Here is a 23,530-nt window from a genome sequence, read left to right on the forward strand (position 1 = left end):
TCTTCATGGAGGTCGTGGAACTAAGAGAGATGTGGAAGGTATATTTCTCCCATCTTTTTTCCTGAGGAGGAATGAAATGGAAACTCTTTTTCATCTCTGAAATCATAAAGAATGGGAAATAAGTACTTTTTCTTTTCTTTTAATCTACTGAGTCTAAGGAGTAAGCCCACAGAGGGGAGGGGATTGGAAGTCAATCAGAACAGTCCTCCCAGTTTTAGGGAATTTTTGTCCTCAAAACTAACTTTTGCAACTGTAGGTATTTTCCTCAGACGCTGATAGGTAGGCAGTTTATCTTTTGCCTCTAGGAGGCTATGAAATGATTTCTATCAGACTCCACTAGCCCCAAAATTCATACTCAATTCTATTTCCCATCTCAAATTATGCCCCCAAAAAACTAGTGCATCAAGATTTTCTTCTTATTTATTTTGGCCTATGGGAAAGAATAATTTACCCACGTGCATGGGAGAAATATTGTTTGCTGTTTATATTGAGAAAGAAAGTACCCCAGAGCTGAGAGGAGTAAAGATATATCTACTTGTAGTCATTAATCTAATTGAACACAGTTTTCTAACTCAATTCTCTTAGCTTCTCCTTGTTCATGGTTTAAATCTGATACACAGAAAACTTTTCCTAACATTAAGATACTGTAAATAATGATATACTTCCCAGAAATTCATTTAGTCAAAAAAAAATGTCAAAGCAAGTTATAAAGAGACAGCTCATATGACCTGTAGAATACTGTAAAAACACATCAAGACTGCCCTTTGCTGTAGTGGAAATTGTCTTAAAGTGGTGGTAAAGGGTTCTCAACTGTGTGCTAATCATCAGTTAAAAGTAGGATTCTTCAGATGAAAATGGTTAATTATTACAAATTGTCAGAAATCTCATTATTTCAATATACTACTGAGCTTTACCACTAAGACCAAATTCATCCTTATTAAAGGTAACAATTCCCATTTTACTTCTCTGGTACTCAATTACCTGGAAAGGGATGGTCATTATCTCCTCTGTATTACTGAATGAGAAAGCAATATAGAGAATGATGCCGTGGTCATGAGTCATGTCTTCTTATTCACAGTCTTTTACTTTTCCCACCAGTGCTACTCTCTTAGTTTTCAGTGGCAAACAGAGCAGAGAAATTACATAATTACCTGGATAGTTTAGATGAGAAAAAAAGATTGCTGTGAATTACATGAGCTCTTTCAAAATTTTCCTGAACGTGAAATATTTTTACTTTCCTTTTCTTTTATTGTCAGTAATTTCAGACAAGCACATATATCTCTTTATGGAGAATGATTAACATGGACCCAACTAGGGAGAAATCAAATTATACAGTTAATAAAAACTAAAGCTTCAATCCATGCTAAGTGACAATGTAGCACCAGAGAAAATTAATTACCTCATTTTACAGTGAAAGGAGTCAGACATGTCAGGTTTGAGTTTAGCCTTAGGATCTTCAGTAAAATTCAGTTCTTTTGTGAATGAAATTTTTAAAGTTAGTCAAAATTATGTAGCCATTTTCTTTATGGAGCCATATTTGAGGGGAAAATTTCCTCCTGAAATATGTAGCCATATTTCCAGGATGAGGGGATTCCCAGCTCTGAACAAGTTCACTATAGATTTGGTGACACCAAATAATGACAACAGAATGTTGGGGGTAGAAAGGTACTCATACCAAGCTTTATTCTCAGGGCAGTAGGTCAGGCTTTAGAATCCCATCATCCTGTCTGCCTTGTCTCAGCCCCAGCTCAGCCTCTGCTCCCCTTTCTCCTGCTTCCCTCTAGTCCATTCTCCTCCTTCCCTCTGCCCTTAGCACCAGGCAGAACTCTTCTTAAAGCAATACTGGCCATAAATAGCTTACTGCCAGTGGGTATGCAAGCATGCACCTGCTTAGTTGGCTAAGTATTACATCATTGCAGTACACAGTGGGCAAGATTAGGATTAGGCAAGAATCCTGGCCATGGAATTTCCAGTTTCTCTACACTATAATAATAGTAACCTTTTTGATATTCTAACTAGATTGAATTCTTAATTGCCTGAATTTTTGTAAGAATCTTTTTAGATTCACTATGTAAATTCAAGTTGTTTCCTTGGTTCTAGCTGTGAATAATCACTGGTGAAAATTTATTAAAACTGTTCCTTTTCACAAGAGTGTTTAAGTGATTTTGATACTCCTAAAGAGATTCTCTAAGTGCCCTGATGCTGAGAATTTATATGTAATCATTGTCAAATATAGCATAGTACTGTATTAAAGAGCTAAAATAAGTAGTTGTCATTGGAGGCAGATTTTTAACAGTTGGGTGTAAACCAGTCATTTGTAGACTTTAAATTATAGCATATGAACTTGATAGTGATAACCTCAGAAGTTTATATTCCCCTATTTAATTGGTACTGGATAAACCCAGGCAAAAGAAAATCATATCATATGTGATCTTCATTCTCTCTCTACTCATAATCACAGAATCATTTTGAAGGAAGCCGTTCTATATATAAGTTTTGAGTACAGCCTTCACTCTTAAAGGACCATCCGATCTTTGCTTGAATATCATTAACTATATGAATTCATTACTCAGAACACCATCCATTCTATTTAGGGGCACTTCTCATTATGGGGGGCTAATCCACCTTATCTTCCAGATAAATTCATCAGCTTGAATCTTGGGCTGCCTCCCTGGAGTTAACTTTAAATAGTGCATCTCATCCCTTGGATTTGTGATATTCCTTTAAATATATGAAGGCAGTGATGAAGGACCCCTTATCCCTTTCTTTTCCAGACAATTCAACCCAAATTCTCTCAAGGTTCCTCATATGACATGGTTTTTAGCTTCCAGAACCACCTTGGACACAGAGTCAGGATACATTTTTATCAGATGCAACCCCCCAAAAAACAGTCTGATCATAAAACTGTAAACATCCCTTAGGTGTATGAGAATATTAGATATCACACAATTCCTATTAACAACTGTGGAACATTGACCACTGTGGGAAAATATCCAGATACTTTATTATTCCTTTATTGAAGTAGCTTAAGAAAATCCACCTATAACTTAAAATCAATCACACCACAACGGGGAAGGACATACAGCAGAGAGAAGACAAGTAGTGGCTCTATAGCATCTTACTATGCTGATGGACAGTGACTGCAACCGGGTATGTGGTAGGGACTTGATAATGGAGGGAATCTAGTAACCACAATGTTGCTTATGTGATTGTATATCAATGATACCTTAATAAAAAAAAATTTCAAACCACAATGCTTTTCACTGTGTAATTTCTAGTTTCACATGGGATGTACTAAGGTGCGTAAATTCAAATGGCTCCTTGGCTTATGGCTATGAGCAATCACTTTTGGATGGGGAATTATTAAGCTATTCTTTTTCACAAGACATCTCAAGTCATTTTTTGATAGTCTTGAGAAAAATCAATAAATATTTTTGTAAACAAAATAACATTTTAATAGACAATGATGCCTTTCTATATGCAAAACAAAGAAAAAAGGAAGGAAGGAAGCATATATTTTAATAAGAAAGACTAACTTGTGATTGGTATCACTGCAGTATCGGAGCCATATGACGAACTACCATCTTGCCACCACCTGACTCTACCGTCATCTTCCCACCTCTGCTACAAAATGATTGAATTGTTTCTTCTTTCCCCACATGTGTGCCCCCAACTTCTACTTCTGTCTCCCTTTAAACTTCTGGGGAGAATATCCTCTTTTCCTAAAGAAGAATAAGCAGCTACATATTCTCTCTATAGAAAAGTGATAATGAATATTTTTCTTTTTTTTCCTTAATGTTTTCTTCTGAATAGTGACCTTTCTACCAGTAGCCTCTTGGCCTTTTGTTTTACAAAAGCTGAAAAAAGAGCTCTTGGAAGCAATCCAAATGAAATAGGTACATATACTTAAAGGTGTTTTATTTAGACTTAAAGGTTTATTTATATTTGTCTCCACAAATTCTAAGTAGTATTGATCTATGTACTTGCCAGGATAAAACAAGACAAGAGGCAAATCTTACCACTTAAAAATTATCTCATGAGAGTAAAATGCAACTAAAATATCTTTAAAAGCTTCTTCATCCAAATGCACGGCAAATATAACTCTACTGTAAAAGCAGGGCAGGGTGAGTTCTGGATTCGAGTTGGCAAACTACCTACCTACAAGGACAAGTCAAGGTCTTGTACAGTGCTGAGTAGGTTTCTGAATAGCTTTTGGAAATTTTTGAAATAAATTGTATGAATTACGTGTCCACCATTTTTTATTCTAGTACACTCTCCTATAGAATACCAAGTATGGTGTTTTGGCCAATGATTGATCAGGTGGCTGAAAGAATTGCCTGAAGAGGCAACAAAATCAATGCAAACGCATTTCATCTGATTAAAAAAAGGTTTGAAACCTAGCTTCATCCTTAATAAAAATAACTTGATATAGCCATAAATAAACTCACAACTCAATTTTTCTTCTGTTAAATAAGAATAGTAATCCCTACTGCTAAATGTTGTTGTAGCATAGATTAGGTTATAAATGTTATGGTGGTAGCATATACTAGGTAATGAATAAATTTTATTTCTTTTTTTGCAGTATATGTTACCTCAGATTTAACCATAAATTGCAGAATTTATAATGGATTTGGAGATACACTTACCTTCAATATTCATAGAGATTCTACAGAGAAATTTTCTCTTAGTGTTTCATTTTTAATAACTGAAAAATGGCAATGGAGTCTGTCATCAATAATATTAACGCTTGCCTCATCCTCTATCTTGCTACCATTTTGTGGTCATTTTCCCATGAATTGTTCTTTTCCAGAGAATTGAATGATAAAGGGAAAGGACCTCAAGCTTTATTAGGATCCCTGATAACAAATCTAACCAGGAGAAATTTTGAACTATGGATCAAAGTGAGATTGGGCTCCCAATGTAATTCTGTTGACAAGTTAAAATCCTTGGAGCCAAGTACAGATGCTGTCCATCTGACTTTGGGAAAATGATCATGTCAGTACCAGGACTGGGCTGGGCATGTAGGTGAGATAATGACTGGCAATAATGTTAGAGACCTATTACAGAGGGCATTTCATTGTTCCTTAAAAATGTCTTCAAGCCTTCAATATCATCAGCAACTCTGTGCCTCTATGCCAGTTAAAAAAATCTACATAAATGTGCTTTGAAAAATGAAATGGTGGCCTTCAGCTGAGTGCTAAAATCTTGAAATGCCTAACCTGTTCTTTGCCTGTCTAAGCCCCTGGAGTGAATGCAGATCAATTTTCAAAGTTCTTAGACAGGAAAAGAACACTCACAAGATGGGAAAAGATACCTGCAGGGAGGGAATAAACAGGAAAGGAAAAAGCAGCAGGCAAAGCTGCCTGAAAAGGTTTCTGTACATGGAAAACTATAAAGTCAGTGAGAAGTTGATCTTTTATTATTGTAACCAGCTGAGAAAATTCTGCCTCTAGCATCTGCTAGTAAGGGGGTGAAAGAGAGAAGATTCATTTTGCCAAACTTAGATCCCACTCACAGCTGATGAGTCCTAACTTCAGGAAAAAAAAAATGGACTTTTGAGGTTGGAGTTTCATTCAACTTTAACATAGTAGTGGAGGCTTTCTTACTGAATTCTTTCATTTCCTTTTCTTTTTTCCCTCCATCTCTCCTTCCTTTCTTCTCTTTCAGAGAACTACAAGGATCACCTTAAACAAAATTCTTTATTGTCTAGATGCATTTTCTTCTGCAGCTGAGAATTAATATGCCTTTTTTGAGCAGAAACAGTGACCATATTTGGGGCTTAACATATTTGGGGCCTTTACCCATGAGAAGAAAGCAATTATAAAGTTAATATTGTTATTCACATACGTATATATGAAGAGGTACTAGGTTATAACATTGTGGCATAGCAAAGGAATGGGATTAATCAGTAAAAGCTTAGAAGGAGTAGCCCAGAGTATTAATTTAAATGCAGAGAGATATACAGGATGTTAACAGGAGGTATTAAGAAGGATTTTATTAAAATACTATTGTGACAGCAATGCTCAGGATGCAGAAGGTACAGACCAATTGTGGTATAACATAAGACATTTATCTGGACTGAGAAGGAAGTCAGGATAAGATTTAGGAGAGTGAAATAATGGCCTTTGTTGAAACGAAGATGTGAGAAATCTGCTTTCAGGCAAGAAACAATGAAAACATGTAATAGCAATGAACATTAAACATTTTATACTAAATCTTTAGTGAATCTTTCTGCATTAAGGGAAGAAACACACTTTGTTTTTAAAACTCTAGATTTTAACAATCTAAATTCCATCAGACTTTCCTCATCTGCTTTTAGAGCAATGGTTGCAATGTTTTCCATGCTCACAGAAATATTTTTTAAAATATTTTCTTGAATAACTAACAACAGGATCCAGGAACTGGAATTGATAATAACTATGGTGTTATATTGAATTAGGATCCATCATCAGCCAAATCCTAAAGCTGCACATGGTTGAAGATTCTAGAATAAAGTAGGGACATGAATGTATACTTAATGCCCTATCTGCTTTTCCTGAGTTCAACATACAGTAGAATGAATCAGATCTCTCTGTTTTTGGGAGCTGGTAGATATGAACCCCCTTAGGTTCTGAGCTGCATTCCTACATATGCAACATTCATTCACCCTATTAAATAAAGTGCACTTGTAATTTTGCATATCTTCTCAAAACCATATTTTCTCAACTCCTTCTTTCTGGCATCTTGACAGTATGGTTTACTTTCACTGATTTCCGTATGTTACCAGGATAAATTTACCTTTGGGGTGTTTATATGCAGAAGCAGGTTTGCATAAATCTAAGCATGTATTAACAGAACAAACCAGCTATATTTAGGGTTACAACATTAAGTTCACCAACAGGAAACAAGCTATGAATGATGGTAGTTTTTAAGAATTTTTTCAGTGTTCCCTATGAATTAGTATCCATCTGTAGATATTAGTAATGAGATAGAGCACAATGCTTTCTGATGATATTTTAAACTTTAACCCAGCACATGTTGGTTGTAAATTGATAAGAGTTCATTGAAAAAAGGTGATTCATGATATCAAATACAGCCTTCCCTGCTATCCCAACTCCTGTATCATAAGCTAATTACAGGAAATCATTCAATTACAGGGTTTCCTAACTACTTCTCTCAATCTTAGCAACTAAATATATATGCTTTTGTTAATATAAGTATTTTGACCTCCTGAAGTATTTTTCTTGTTAAAATCTGCTTCCTTCCATTAAATGTGCTTTCTGGGCATTCCTCCAATATCATCATCAGAAGTATGTTTTAAAGTAAGGAGAATGCTGACTTGTTCCCTTTCTTCCTCTGAGTGTTGAAAGCAGAGGTCCTGGTCCTGCCTCCCTGGACCCTGTGGACTCAGGAGAATAATATGGGTGATTAAGGTCAAGCATTTGGACTTCACAGCATCTGTGTCGTCACCTCCATATGACTGTTGTTTTAAACACCTCTTTTAATATCTCACCACCTGTTTCCTGTACTCTCCTCCCCAGTCCTACAGGAGCCTGAAGTTCACTGTCATACTTCTTGGCTCACTCTTGGCAGTACTAACGTCCCATCATTGGTCAAAAATCTTTTCAATAAGCCAGGATGTGTGTTAGCTTTGGCATTTCAGCCCTTCTCCTTTCCAGCTCCTAATCTTATAAACTCTCATCTCACAAAATTAAGGCTACTTACTGGTCTTTCAATATACAAGTAGTTATAACTCTACAATTTTTATTATTTGGTCTCCTTTACCTTGAAGATCTTTTCCCCCAGGCCGTGGACCTACCTAATCCTGTCCCATATTTCAGGCCCCAGCTAGAGTTCCCACCACCGAGTCTCACAGATATCACCCCCTTCAAACTCCTGTACACAGAATGTCCACACCTCTCTTCACTTACTTATCAAATACTTTCTTGTATTACTACATATTATCTTTATACCTTGTCCTCCAAAAGAGTCAGTAAGTCCCATAATATTAGAGATCCCATGTTATACAGCTTCACACTTTATGGCCTGGTAGAGTGTTTTGCATATGGTATGTGAATATTTAATATTTGTTAGTAACTAGGCTGATAACTATGACCTAATTGTCATTTACTAAGAAGTACAGTTTTTAGCCTTTCAGATAGAGATGAAGCAGTCTAGAAATGAGAAAGTAAATTTTTCAATATTATCACTCCAAAAGAAGAAAGAAGTAATAGAAAATTCTAGGAATCTAAGAAAATATTTCAGATTTTTTAAGCTGCAACTCAAAAAGTCTCCCTCTCTCTGTTCTACAATCTAATCTCTATAATATAGCTTCCACTGCTTACTATCAGAACAGATATACACAGGTATGCTTTTCTTCAAATGACAGAAAACTGTGAAAGCACAATTTAGCTTTTTATTGAAATGCTGAGATGTCACTAGGATCATTTTCTCACTTACTTGTCAGCGTTTTTTAATCAAATGCTTATTATTTGTTGAGCAATTTGGCTCCTTGTGTTGACCTGAATACATATAGCCCCCATCAGAAACAACGTTTTAATACTAATAACAGCTTTCATCTAACACATTAGACCCTGTTATTTTGAAAAATGACATGACCATTAATGGGGTCCTTTAATCTGAACTTTCTGAAGACTTACTAAGAGAGATGAATAAATGTATCATTACAAAGATTTTTTTGTTCACTATACTGATCTGAACATATAATTATGAGAGTTTTCTTTAGATTTAAAAGTTTTTTTGAATCTTACAACTCTGCGCCCATTTAGTATGTTACATGAGATTGGTTTGTCATTTGTGCCTTATTTTGTGCTATCAAGTCTTGTTCTTCATCTCAGATGTCCTTAAATTTTGAGCTCAAAATTATAAAATATACAGAATTAAATAACTTGTTGATTAGGCCTGGAGCAGATCATACAGGAATTTCTGTTGCATTTAAAAAGGGACTTCAAGGAGACCTTTCTATTGTCTGTTTTATAAGCAGGAATTTATGTTTTATGGTTAAGATATTATACACATGCACATACACAAAAATACTTTCATTTAAATATCTTTAAGAAAATAAGTGAAAATATAAGGTAATGCAAGGAATCTTCCAGTTAATGATTGTTACTAGAGTATATGCACTTACTCAGATTTTATCCCTAAACTCCAACAGTGTGATATTAAAGAATAAGAAATGATAAACCAACAGTAAAAGAGAATCAGAGAGAGAAAAAAAGGATAAGAAGTTCCTATAGTTTTTGGAGGATTAAAAAAAGTAAATGGAGGATTGGCAAGTGACTTGGCACAGTAAAAAAACCTAAAGTATATGACCACAGAGAGAAGGGTTCCATTGTACAGATTTGACCTATAAAACCCTCCAAAAGTCAGGATTTAGAAGTCGAAGGAATGAGGTATAAGACTGAAAATGGGACTGCATTGAATAATCTATTCAAGACAGAGTTATACTGCCCCAGGATCTTCCTTTACTCTACAAAACTGGGCTTCTCCTCTTGACAGTCAAAAATCTTGAGAAACAGGTAGGCATTAACGCAAATTCTGATAGGATTAAATTAAAGGCAACATCCTAAAAAAAAAATCTCCATACCATACACTAGCTCCAACTCCCATACCATACACTAGCTCCAACCCCCATACCATACACTAGTTCAACCCAGGGATGCTGTGGTCTGGTGCCGTAAGTAAACTGACAGACCCAGAACAAAGTCCTATAGAGTTCTACAGATCAGATCCCTACAGATCCTCCAGCATTTTGCAGGCATTGCGCAGTCATCATATGCAAAAGATACCAACTGACTACCATAGTAATGCATAACAAACTGCCAATCAGTTTTATTTTCTCCTCTTTCATATGAAAGGACAACCAGGCATCACCAGAATTTTAAGGAAAGGTCCAATAATAAGAAGGTCAAACCCAAAAATAAACATAATAGAAAATCCTCAGGGTATTCCCACTGGTTGTTCTTTCTGCTAGGAATGCTTTTCCCCATTTTTGCTCTAAGCACACCTACACTTCATTCAGGACTCTCAATTCAAAATAATAAAAGATTTCTTTTCTTACCATTATATCTAAAATAGTGTTCTACCACCCTCACCACCCAATTCTTAATCATTCTATTTATTTATTTGGGTTTATTTTTCTCCATATGTTAATCATTATACGGATATTTTGCTATTATTTGTTGTCCATTTTCATCACCCCATAATGAATACTCATAAGGGCAGGAACTTTACCTATTGCCCATAATAGACCCTTGATGATTATTTTTAGTATTATTTACTTATTTATCTATTACTTATTTTGTTGAAAATAGCTAACTTGGTAAAACCAAAAACAATGTAGTAAACAAAATTTTAAAACAATAATAATTCAGAGAACTAAAAGTTTTCTAATTAATAATTATAATGATTCAGAGAACTCAAAGTTATAGTGCAGAAACAATTTTAAAGTATTAACATATAAAAGAAACAATTAGAGAAGAATAGTTATCTATTGAAAGTTCAAAATAATAAAAATAAATATAAACTCAATATAAGACTTGGAAAATGGGTTAAAAGCTAAAATATATGAAACTATATTTTAAAATCTCTTGAAAACAGACAAAAATCTCTTGAACATAAGCATGAGCAATTTTTTTCTGGACACATCTCTTCAGGCAAGAAAAACAAAAGCAAAAATGAACAAATGGGATTACATCACATTAAAAAGCTTCTGTATGGCAAAGGACACCATCAATAAAACAAAGAGGCAACCTGCAGTATGTGAGAATATATTCATAAATGGTTTATTGATAAGGTGTTAACATCCAAAATATATAAAGAATTCATCTGCCTCAACACCAAAAAGCAAGTAACCTGATTAAAAAATAAATGGAGAATCTGAACAGATATTTTTCCAAAGAAATACAGATGGCCAACAGGTACATGAAAAGATGCTTCAGATCACTGCATCCTGGAAATTCAAATCAAAACCGCAATGAGATATCACCTCACACCAGTTAGAGTGGCCACTATTCAAAAGACAAAAAAATAGCAAGAGTTGACAAGGATGTGGAGAAAAGGAAACGCTTCTACACTGTTGGTGAGAATGTAAGTTGGTGCAGCCACTGTGGAAAGCAGTAAGGAGGTTCCTTAAGAAGCTTAAAAGAAAAATACTGTAGATTCAGTAATCCCTTAGGAATTTACCCAAAGAAACAAAATCTCTGATTTGAAAAGATATATGCACCCCTATGTTTATTGCCACATTACTTACAATAGCCAAGATATGGAGGCAACCAGTGTCCATCAGTAATGAATGGATAAAGAAGTGGTACATATATACAATGGAGTATTATTCAGCCATAAAAAGAAAGAAACCTTGCCATTTGCAACAACATGGATGGGCTTATAGGGTATTATGCTAAATGAAATAAGCCCGATAGAGAAAAACAAATACCATATGAATTCACTCATATGTGGAATCTAAAAACAAAACAAAACAGAATGAACAAAATAGCAATAGACTCATAGATACTGAGAGGTGACTGGTGATTACCATGGGGGAGAGTTGGGGTGGGTGGGTGGGGTGTGTAAGGGAGATAAAGGGGCACAAAAATCTCAATCATAGTATCACAGGGATGAATGTGAGGCATGGAGAATATAGTCAATGGTTTGGTAATATTTTGTAACATCTTTCTATGTAAACAGATAGTAACTGCATTAGTTGGGGTAAGGATTTAAAAATGTGTGTAATTCTTGAACCATTGTGTTGTATACCTGAAACCAACTTAACAATGTTTATCAACTATACTTCAATTTAACAAATACACTTAAAAATAAAGACTGGAAAAATTGGTACAGAAAATCTCTAGAGAGGGAAAAGAATATATATGATATGAACAATAAGAAAGAAAGGGTAAGAATGTAAGAGGTCAATCCTCAAAGTCAAATTTCTGACTTATAGGTGTTCCTGTAGGAACAGAAAAAGTAAAGGAGAGAGAACAACTAAGGATATAATGCAAGAATGTTTCCTAGAATAGAAGGAAGGGTCTTCTGGATTGAAAGTCCCTCCAGATGCTCTGTGAAATAAATGAATAAAAGAAAAAAGAAAGAAAAACCCCATTAAGGTGCTGTCTTACAGAGCTTCAGAACCTGAGCTAAATATGTTTTTCTATATAGATTTACCTCAAAAAATATAACATGGGACCAATTAACTTACAGGGTAAATAGTTATTTTAAAACCTAAACACAATATTTTATATTATTAATGAATATGTAAAACATAGTAAAACTACAAAAATCCATCATGAGAATACAAAATCATGCTAGCAATTATCTGTGGGGAGGGATAGAGGGAAATAATATTTGGGAAAAGTACACAGGAGATATGACTTTTATATATATATATATATATATATATATATATATATATATATATATAATTTTATTTAAATAATAATGCTGAGTGATGGGTATAATAATATTGTAATAATGTCCTGTGTATTTTTTGGTGATTTTGAAAAATTTCACTATTTTAAAGCAAAAAGATGTAAGAGACAAGAAGAAAACTAATTAAATAAAATAGTTGCAAAAAATAAAATGATGTCAGATTTCTTAACTGTAATGGAAACCAGAAGATAATGGAGAAAGGTCCACCCAGTTCTGAGATAAAATAATCTTCAACCAAGAATCATACATCCAGCCAAAAAATTAGTCAATTAATACAAAAGTAGGATAAAAACACATCAAACAAAATCATTTACCTATTCTTAAGAAACCAATGAATTATGTACTCTGTAACACAAGAGAGAAAATCAAGCAAGAGAAAGACATGAGGGCTCTCAAGAAAAAGTTTCACTGGACACTCATTAAAAATAGCAAGATGCATTTTATCTTAACTACTACAGTAGTGAAGAAACCAGTATAGATCTAAGTACAGTTCCAGTTAAACAGATAAGGAAGACTTTATTCAAGACTATTGCAATAGGGGAGAGAAACTTAACACAGTCCCCTAAAACAAAACTTGGGAAGATTTTGAAGTGCTGGGATGAGGTAATGGAAAAGTACAGGAAGACATTGTGGGAGAAGTTAGTCAGTGTGATTAGGCCATCTGGGTTTATTGATTGACACTTATCATAGTTAGGGTTCTACCCCACAGAGACTGAAAGGCAGGGGTGCTATCTTTCTTGACAATTACATTTCAAAGGGATGGCTCCTGGGGTATTGAACATTCCTGGGTTTTAGAAAATTTACATTTTTGAAGGACCAGAGGAAGAATTTGCAGTTGCAAGTTTTCTAAAGTAAAGGCTCTAAGGTCAGAGGCCTATATTCAGGAAGAAACCCTGTTTAGCTAAGTTGAGGGAAATATTAAAGACACCTTAGATCCATGAAATTGAGGATCTAACATAAAGAAAACCAGTGATGTTAAGTGAAGTCCCATGTTCATTCCCATGTGTAAATCGCATGAAATCTGATGGAAGCAAAAGCCAGTGGAACTCCAGGTCAGAGGTTTCCAGGAAAAGAACAAAGAAATGAAAATGGAATTGATTGTTTCTGAAATTCATGTAGAAATTAATATTTAATGAGTCCTTACAGTTCTATTAGCCAGTTTAAAATGAATTGTTGATCGATACATTACAGAGAGATAGTGGAAAATATGCCGCAAAAATTAAAGGAATCAGTAACAGAAAGATAACCAGAAAACACCAAAATACTTGGAGATTAGACTATACGCATTTCTGAATAACACATGGGTCAAAGAAGAGATCTCTAGAGAAACTAAAAATTACTTTGAACTAAATTAGAGTGACAATTTAATGCATGTAAATACAACTAAATGAAAGTGAAATACAAATTTTGTGGGATGCAGTGAGAGCAGTGCTTAGAGGGAAATTTTTAGAATTGAATACATATATTAGAAAAGAAGAAAGATCTAAAGTTAATAAACTAAGTTTTCACATTAAGATTAAGAAAAAAGAAAAACAAGTAATTAAATCCAAAGTGAGCAAAATAAATAATTAATAAAAGTTACAGCAGAAATAAATGAAATTTAAAATCAGGAAATCAATAGAAAAAAATCAATTAAATCAAAAGCTTTCAAAAGTTCTTTGAAAAGATCAATAAAATTGATGAGCTTTCAGCCAGGCTAAGAAAAATGAGAGAAAACTCAATTACTAATATCAGAAATGAAAGAGGGAGCATCAGTATGTATCCCATGGACACTGAAAGGATTATAAAGGAATATTTTTAACAACTCTATACCCACAAATTTGATAACCTAGATAACCTAGACAAATTCCTTTAGAGGCACTATCTGCCAAAACTCACATAAGAAAAAAATAGACCATTTGAATAGGTCTATATCAAAGAAATGGAATCACTAATTAATAACTTTCCAAAACAGGAAGTACTAGGTCCATTTGGGTTCACTAGTGAATTCTCCCAAGCATTTAAAAAAGAAATTATATTAATTTTCTTCAATCACTTCTAGAAAATAGAAGCAGATGGAAAACTTCCTAACTTATTCTACAAGGCAAGCATTAACCTAATACCAAAACGAGACACTGACACTGCAAAAAAAGAAAACTACAGATGAACACCTCTTATGAGTATAGCTGCAAATATCTTCCACAAAATAAATACAACAATGTACAAATAGAATTACACACCATAACCAAATGGGATTTGTCTCAGGTATACAAGACTGGCTCAAAATTCAAAAATCAATTAATGTAATGAAAAACTATAGATACTTTTTGTTTGGCCACATAGCAGATAGCTCCAGCCACAGGCTTTATTTTGAGATTTATCAGGCCTAAGTCAGGAACCAGTCTCCTGAATTTCCCAAGTTCCAAGGGATACTTTGATGCCTTTCTCAATAGGCTTGAAGGGAAGAAAAATTACTCTCTTTCCCACCACCCTTACAGTAGAGATGATGAGATTCATAGCATAGTTCTCTACAAAGGAATCCTCCTTCTAATCTCCAAATTCCCTGGCCTCTTCAGCTGAAACCTTTCATATGTTCAGTGTGAGTGAGTGATTCAAGGTCACAAAACTTGATTTAAGCTATATTCTATTCAGGATATTCCTAATCAATCTAGCACTTTGTTTTGGAGTGAGAGTAGTTGGCATCCATTATCTTGAAGCATTATTACTGAGATTGAAATAATTTCATTTTCTACCACTGACCCTCTCTATTAGAATTTGTCTTCCCTCATGACTTGCTAAGTAATAGAATGTGTTTGCTCCATTCCTTTTAGACATTCTCTCTGCTATTGATAGTACTGTGTTTATGTATGTGATTACAAGCTCTCTAACTCTACTTTTTATTCCATTTATAGCTGCACATCACCTAACATGCTGAACCTCTTCTAAAGAACTGTTAACTTATTATCTCTACCTTGCAAGAATTTGCCAATGATATTTCTTAAGAAATACTATGACCAGTTTTATAGTAGAAATTGAGATTGAAAAGACACTGATTTTCTAAAATAATAGAAAGGGGGGAAGAAAACAAGCAATATGTTTTATTAAGTAAAGGTTTTGCAAATTTTAGCATTAGCCATAAAATTACATTAAATTTTGCCAAAATGATGTCCAACTTTCAAATTTAAAGTAAGTAAAAGGTAAATATTCTGAGGAAAAGAGAATATTTAAAGTAAGATGAACTTCACTTGATAAAAAAGTTTAAATTAATCCCTTTGTAATTTTTATAAGTCCTAAAAAATAAGGACTCTTCAATGTTGTAATTCATGTAAGTCATTGATAACTTTACTAATATATATTTTTTATATCATTGTAGTCAGGCAAAAACTTCATAAGTGGAATCCATATATATATTTATATATTTTAGGTGAATGAAACTGCTGGTGTTACTTTAGATATTTCCATTCTACCTATAAGATACAGTGAGGGGGAGGGATTAAAAAAAACACCCACATCTACAAATGGGAAACTCAAAACACATCAGTCCCAAATAAGCTAACATTTATAAAGTAATTCTCATCCTTATAAATTGCCTTCTTGCAGGAAACAGACCTTATCCTGACTTTTAATATTTCAATGCACCGGTCTTGGTGGATGGAGAATGGACCAGGATGTACGGTGACATCTGTGACACCTGCCCCAGACTGGGCCCCAGAAGACCATCGCTACATCACGGTCTCAGGGTGTTTTCTGGAGTACCAATACATAGAAGTGGCTCATAGTTCCCTCCAGATTGTCCTCGCAGTAAGTGTTGACAGCTCACCACACCTTCTAGTGCTTCTGGAATTGTATTTCTGTGCAAATCCAGTGCACACAAATAGAATCTGTGGGCTATTTGCTTTTTCATCATTAATGCCACTTTTCATAGGGATTTTTGGGGTTAAGTAAGGCCACGTGCTGGACTGAGTGAGCCAGTTTTCTTCGGGAATCAATAAACAGACTTTGGCATTGTCAGTATTTTACATAAGAAATCCAACCAGTTGACCAGTTTGATTATTTGACATTTGGCAAATTGAACTTTTCTTAACTTTTCTGAGGGAAGTCTTCAGAGAGTTTTCACAGACAACAGGCTAACAATACCAAATTTATATTATTCCAATGGATATTTTTCCCCTAGTGCTGTTAATCCTGGGATTTCTCATCTCCATTTGCCCTTCTTCTTCCGATATTTTCCCATGATACCATCCACCACCTTTTATCACTTACACCTTTTTCAAAACAATTCAGCTTCTTTATAAATTCTACTTCTAGGGTTACCTTGCCCCCATTTTTCATAGTATTGAGCTGATAAAGAACCCTCCCTCAATGAAGAGGAAGTAAGAGTTATAAATAACTCCTGTGTATTTGTATACAGTGGTTGTAGAACATATTTGTAAATATATGCCTTTTTTATATAAAACCTATTTTTCTCCAAGGTATCACTACGACAAAGAGATGAATAAACACACCCCTCTCTCAAGAAGAACTTTCACTATGGCTAAATGTGTCATTTCATGGGAGTTATATATTAAGGCAACTTTATCATACTCAACTCCATTTATTAATTACAGATCCTGTATGTGCAGATCTACCCAAATTTTTCTTAGATTGCATATAAATCTGCACTTGGTGTGCATAGTTTTAAAATTGTTAGCAACAAAATAATGCAAGTAGGATCTGCTTTTTACCTCTTTCTTCAAGTAACTACTTTGGACATGATACTAACTCACAATTCTTAAATAACAAGACATAACAGGTCCTGCGTAGAGGGACATGAATTAGTTTCCATAAAATTCTTATGGAATTTTTAAAAACTATGTAGTGTGTATGTATTAGATTCTATAACTAATAAATAGTAAATAGATTTTCTTAATGAGAAATATACATATATACATACACTACACACACACACACACACACACACACACACATGAGCACACGCAATTACAATAAGTTAAGTATGCTGTGCTAGCAGACATCCCCAAATCTCCATTACTAACAATGACAAAGGTTTATTGTGGGTCAGTAGGATGTTCTACCAATCCCTGTCACTAAGAAAAAGGGCTGGTGGAGCAGCCACCACCTCAATCATCATAGGTTGTCATGCCAGAGAGAAAAAATAGATCTGGATGTGTCGCATTGGCATAAATGCTCCTCCTTGGGAGGAAAATCTCATTGTTCACAGTTCATTGTCCAGAACTTAGCACACAGTCCCACCCTATCACAAGATGGCCAGGAAAGGAGGAGAATAGTAAGTATTTAGAGATAAGCACAAATTGTTTCCACAGTATTTGAATTATGCTTTTGGCTAAAGCACCGAGTGATCTCCCTTGAATATGTGCAACCTGAGACACTTAATAAACAAACTCTTCTATAATAGTTATAAATTCTGAAGCTGTTCATTTTTATCATCTTGAAATACAGATGTTAGATTTGATGGTATTTAAATAGTCATCTCATTATTTAAAATTCATTTAGATGACATATTCACTCACATGGTAAAAGTAAAATATTTCTGGCACCTGGGGACAGATAAAATATCTTCAAATATGCGTTAGGGATTTTAGACAAAATATTCCCTGGTTGGAACTCCCTTTTTAACTATACCCACACATCTTGGAAAACTTCCACTTATTGTCAAGAATGCTGTAAAGATATAGTATCTGTGCATGGATAGTTATATGTGACTGTTTTAGAGAGTTAGTTGAATTTGTGTATGTATAAACTATATTCACAGATTTATTAAACCTCACATAAAATTTTGGCACCCAGGTAATTTGCTAAAAATACATTTAGACGTGGAAATACATGTTGAGGCTGAAATACTGCCCAGAGAGTAAGTAAAAACCATCTATAAAATACAGTGGCTAGAGTGCAAAGAAGATGGATGGAGTGTCCCTAAGAGCAGATGTGACCAATACTTCAAGCTACTGGCTTTCACTTCTCCTGTCTACACTGCTCCCGTTTGAATGGAGAAATCATTTGAGCAAGCCATGACAGGATGTGGCCTCTTTCCCTCTCCCTTTTCACCCATTCTCCTGTCCAGGGGGCATTCTTCTTTTCCAATGCTGACTCTGCATCACCTGAAAAGTCAGCAACAATGTGCCCAAGCCTATTACTTGGAGAACTTCAACATATTTTCTGTCTTTGGACTTCTTGTTGTATAGCCAGTCTTGGACTGAAAGTATTTGCTGTGTAGAAAGCTGAGCAAATCCTAAGCAGAGATCTAGAATGCAAACCAAAATGGGACTTATCTTGAACAATTTACTCTTACTAGTTTTTCAAAGACTGCCAGCTAGATTTTCCCAGCATCATTCTGATCACTTCCGCTGTCATGATATAAAGATGAAATAGTGTCTTGAATCTCTGCTCCTCCATTTTTCATGTTACCCCAATTATCCCCCTGACAATCCAATGTTCAGTGAACACTTCCTGTGTGCTTGTCCTCTTCTGGCATCTAGAGAAACAAATGACAGGATTCCTGACCTTGAGGATGTCACCATTTAAAAGCGGGCAACGTGCATGCCTCAGGTACAAACCTAGTGCAAACAAGCCCATCTCGGGGATGCAGGAGACAAAGAATACAGTTTGTGCAGTTTATGGTGTGACCTTGGCTTCTTGGTTTCCATGCTGCTTTTTGTAAAGTCAGCTTAACTCTCATTTTTCTCATTGTTTTTACCAGTCTTTGAAGCCGCCCTCTCTTCCAGAATATCTGGCTCGGATCTGCTTTCATAAATTCCTTCTCTCTCGGTGACTGCACTTGATTAACTCCAGATCTCTCTAACTCTTTTTCTCCACCTTCACTCAGCCTTTCTTTCACAGACTCCGACCCCTGACATGCCTGTCACCCTGTTGTTCGTTTTCCTGCCAGTCAAGCCTGAGCTGATTTGGAAATTAACATTCACAAAGCCCCATTTGCATCACACATCCATAAGATATCTCCCATCTACAGCCGGAGGAAGATGAGCATAATATCCATATAATTGGGAAGAGGGTCTATTAATCACACAGACTCCAGTCGAGTAGAAAGGACTGCCAGAACACCATAATGATGAGCCAGGTGTGAGATTTTGAGTTTTCTTCTTCAGCAGCATTTTCTTCTTCACATTCAAAAGGAATATAGTAGAGATGTGCAGAGTTTCAATAAAACCAAAAAAATTTTTTAATCCACACTTATAAAGTAGATCAAATAAATATGTATGGAGAAAGTCAGGGAGAGATGGAGGTGTTGTTGCCACTCCAAAATAATTAAGCCAATGTCTTCAACAATGTGTGATAGCAATTACATAGTTTCCAAAATGTACTCACAGGAATTAAATTTTTTGACTTGTGTAACAGCCCTATGAGGGCAGCAGAACAGGTTAAAAACCTTTTCTAAGATTTCTTAGCTAGAAATAGGGAGGATAGACATGCTCCTAAGTTTTTCTCTGTACCTAGGATAGGAAGAGTCTTCAACCTGCCAGCACCAGCTGATGAGTAATAGATTTCTGAAACCCAAAAATTCAGAGCTCCTCAGTGGCAAAGAATGCCATGGTTGATTAGCTATGTCTGCCGTAGGGGAGTATGTGCCTCATATTTACTATGCACACATGACTCACTTACTCTAACCAACAAAATGAAAAGGGAGGCTGTCTTGCCAATGGGTTTCAGCTCCGGCAAGTTCACTATGGATTCAATGAGACCAAAGAAAAAACAGTGGAATGTTCTTGAGGTGAAAGGGTTTATACCCAACTTTATTCCCACCATGGCAGGTCAATTACTAGAATCCCGTCCACTCAGAGTGACTCTGCATGCAGCAAGCTGGTCTCTGCCTCTGGGCCTCTCTGCCCCTGCAGCTGTCTCAGTCTCTGTCCTCGGTGCTACCACCTCTGCTCTCCAGCCTCTGCTCTCCTGCAGCCCTGCAGCCCAGAGTACTGGGTGAAGCTCTCTCCATAGAGTCAATAGCAACGTACTGTCCACCCGTGTGTAGTGAGCTAGCCAACCAGGGCCAGGTGGGAATCCTGGCCATAGGAACGGAACCTTCACTTTATCCACAGAGGATGTTTTACAAAGAAATGCAAATAAATGAAGCTTTAAGGGAAAACATATGGCAATAATTAAAGTAACTTTATGTTTTAAGATAAAAAATCCAAATAATTCATTGGGGGAAAAAAATCCAACGTTATCAATTGGGGAAAAAGACACAACAACAAAGACACATCTTAATCCACTCTTCTCTAGCTGCCTTGAGAGAATCAGTATTTCTAAGTTTAGTAGAAACCTCTCCAACCAAAATCATTGGGTTTTGTGTCTCTTTATTTCCTTTACTTCCTATACTCTTCTGGGTTCATAGCAGATTGGCTATTAGTGTTTTTATTAATTATAGAAACCAGCAGAGGATATTGATAAGAACTTTAGTAAGCTTACTATTTCCTGCAGCTCTTAAAATTGGCTTAGAAAGTATATACAAGTTAGCAGGGAAGTTGTAGAAGATTTTAGGAAAGTTCTAATACCTGGCTCATAGCTAAAAATTGGTTCACTGTCAAGTTCACCCTTCACTTACATCTAATCCCTGTTTAGAACACTTTATATTTTTTAGAGTCCCTTTTTCAACAGAGAGTTGTAAAAAAAAATGTTTGGAAGGTAAGATATGTGCCTTCAGATGGATGGAGTTACAGATGTTTCCAATTATTCCTGGTTAATGATATATATTAGCCATTTGGCTTGCTAAGGCTTGCCTAGGAATAGCATTGGTGAAGAAACTTCCGCAACTTTGAATGCCTTTATCCAAGTTGATCTTAAGCTATGTTGGGCATGGCAAATGAGTATTTCTTCAGATGTTGTTAAAGCCTGTGGGGCATGCATGAGAATGAATGGCGTTAATCGCTCACGCTGAACTTTTTCTTCTTTTTTAATCTGGAAACCCTTACTCAAAGATTTGGTTGTCAAGATTTGGGTCCGATTTTCACGTGGCCTAGGACATTGCTATTTAAAGTGGTAAAGAGTAAATCCAAGTTGTGGATTCGCATCATTTTAAAGGGATGACTGGGGAAATGTATGAGCTGATATTCAGGTACTGCTGCATTCAGAAGTGAAACGGTTGTCATGTGGATATTCTCTGTACCTTGATACGAACTGAAAAAAATTTAGATTTTTTTTAAGACAAAAAGTTTGATTTGGTTGTTTTGCTTCACAGTGAAAATTGATTCAGCCATTTAATTAATAAGTCTTTGGTTTTTGCCATTTTTCATAAACAAAAATAGCTAGACCTGCAGCTACAGTTTGATAAAAATACACTGAAAGCACATAATTTTTTTAAAAATTGATAGAAGATATTATGCCAACAAATATATTGCAATTAAATAGTATTTCAATATTTATCACACATTTTAAAATGTATATCAGTTAATATAGGTGCCTTTAAGAGAAAGAGGAGCATAATTAATGGTTGTTCATCATGTCTTGGTAGTGTTTTTATTATATTTCCCAGAATCTGTTGCAAATGGCAATTTTCAAGCTGTTGCTTTCATTAAAATTGAAAGAAAACCTAATAGATTTGTTTGGTTAGACTAGACCAATTGGTAGATTATTTGAAATAATTTTTTTGATAGAAAACTAGGTAAATTGTGGCACCCAACTCAGAAGTTGCAGGAATTGAATGACATCCTTAAAACAAAATAAATGCCCCTAATACTTTTCTGTTTTTTTAGAGAATAAGATATTTCTGTGCTGAAACCTGAAACAAATAAAAAACCAGGATTCATGCTGATCTCTGCCTGATTTTAGTACTAAGAAATACATTTCAAATAAAATATTATTTTTTTGCCTGATGATTTTGATCAACATTTGTAACAGATTAATGGTTTTGATCAATTGCATAAAATCCTAATTGTGATGATAACTCAAGTAGGAATATATTTTTATGTTCTCACACATATACAAAATAAGTATGTGAGGTGATGGATGTAGTAATCAACTAGAGTATATATGTGTATTAAATCATGTATATTTTCAATATCTTACAGCTTTGTTAATTATACCTCAGTAAAGCTAAAACAATTTAAAATGTTAAAAAAAATACCTTTGAACACTTAATGCCTTACAGATATGGGAAAGAAAAATTAAATTCAAACTTATACATAATTAATTTAGCACATACAGAAATTTATATATGCATATATAGTTGTTGCAGAGAATTTTGATAGAATGATCAATAAACTTTCAGATAATTCAACATTACATTAGAAAAACATTATTGAAAGCAGTAGCATGGAAATACAAGCTCAAAAAGGAAAGGAACTACATAAAACTTATGATCATTATAGAAGAATATGTGCATGTGTTTTTAAATGAAAGAAGGTGAAATTCAAATCACAGTGGTATTCAAATTTCACTGGATGAATTCAAAAGAGTATCTAATATGTCTCTGTAAAAATATTAATATTTATAATATGGCAGGATTAAAATAGCCCTTTTGCAGCTATTTAAACTAATGATGAAAAATATCAAACATCAGCTTAAAATGTCCACAGTTTTCAAGTGAATTTTTAAAAAATTCTTTCAGGACATATGTGAGTAGAAATGCTTAAAGGCCACTACTCTAAAGCAATGGTTCTTAACACTGGCTGAGAATATGAATTATCTACTCATTTAAAGGATTACCATAAACATGACTTACTTCTGGACATTTCATGTCCTTAAACCTGAGGTAGTGTATAATTCTCAAATTTTTCTCCAGAAATATTAGAGCCTTCCCTTTCTTTTCATCATCCATCCCTCTATTCTCCTGAATCATTCAGAAACACACGATGTCTGGTCAGGAAGATGAGTCTATAATACCAAAAGGTTGTCACAGCTCTGGTTGCTCCATCAGCAACTTTCTGAACCTTGAAAGAAAGTTCCCTTCCAGTACTGCAGGGTCAGTCAAGCCCTCACATAATTAGCCAGTTATCAAATACTGAATGTACCTCCAGTATGTCCACCTATCTCCACGCTAAGGAGGGAGTTGGTGTACAGCTGGAACTACAAGCTGAATGTTCTGTCCACAGTCCATGTTCCAAGACTACACAATAGTTTTCCTGTTAGGACAAAACTACCTGATGCCTGT

The 23,530-nt window shown here is 35.0% G+C and overlaps 1 protein-coding gene across 4 annotated transcripts in view; it reads left to right on the forward strand.

The window, feature by feature from the left end:
• NKAIN2 (sodium/potassium transporting ATPase interacting 2) overlaps positions 1-23,530 on the forward strand; it is a 1,075,019-nt gene that overhangs the window by 883,059 nt on the left and 168,430 nt on the right. For all 4 annotated transcript variants that reach the window (XR_005054596.2, XR_012124209.1, XM_036993719.2 and 1 more), the window contains one exon: positions 16,009-16,209. Coding sequence is in view for 2 of the 4 variants with exons in the window: in XM_036993719.2 (XP_036849614.1) it covers positions 16,009-16,209 (201 nt within the window). In the remaining 2 variants the exon portion in view is untranslated. The remainder of the gene's footprint in view (positions 1-16,008; positions 16,210-23,530) is intronic.

Source organism: Manis javanica, chromosome 13, assembly GCF_040802235.1.
Source record: "Manis javanica isolate MJ-LG chromosome 13, MJ_LKY, whole genome shotgun sequence".
Taxonomy (NCBI): domain Eukaryota; kingdom Metazoa; phylum Chordata; class Mammalia; order Pholidota; family Manidae; genus Manis; species Manis javanica.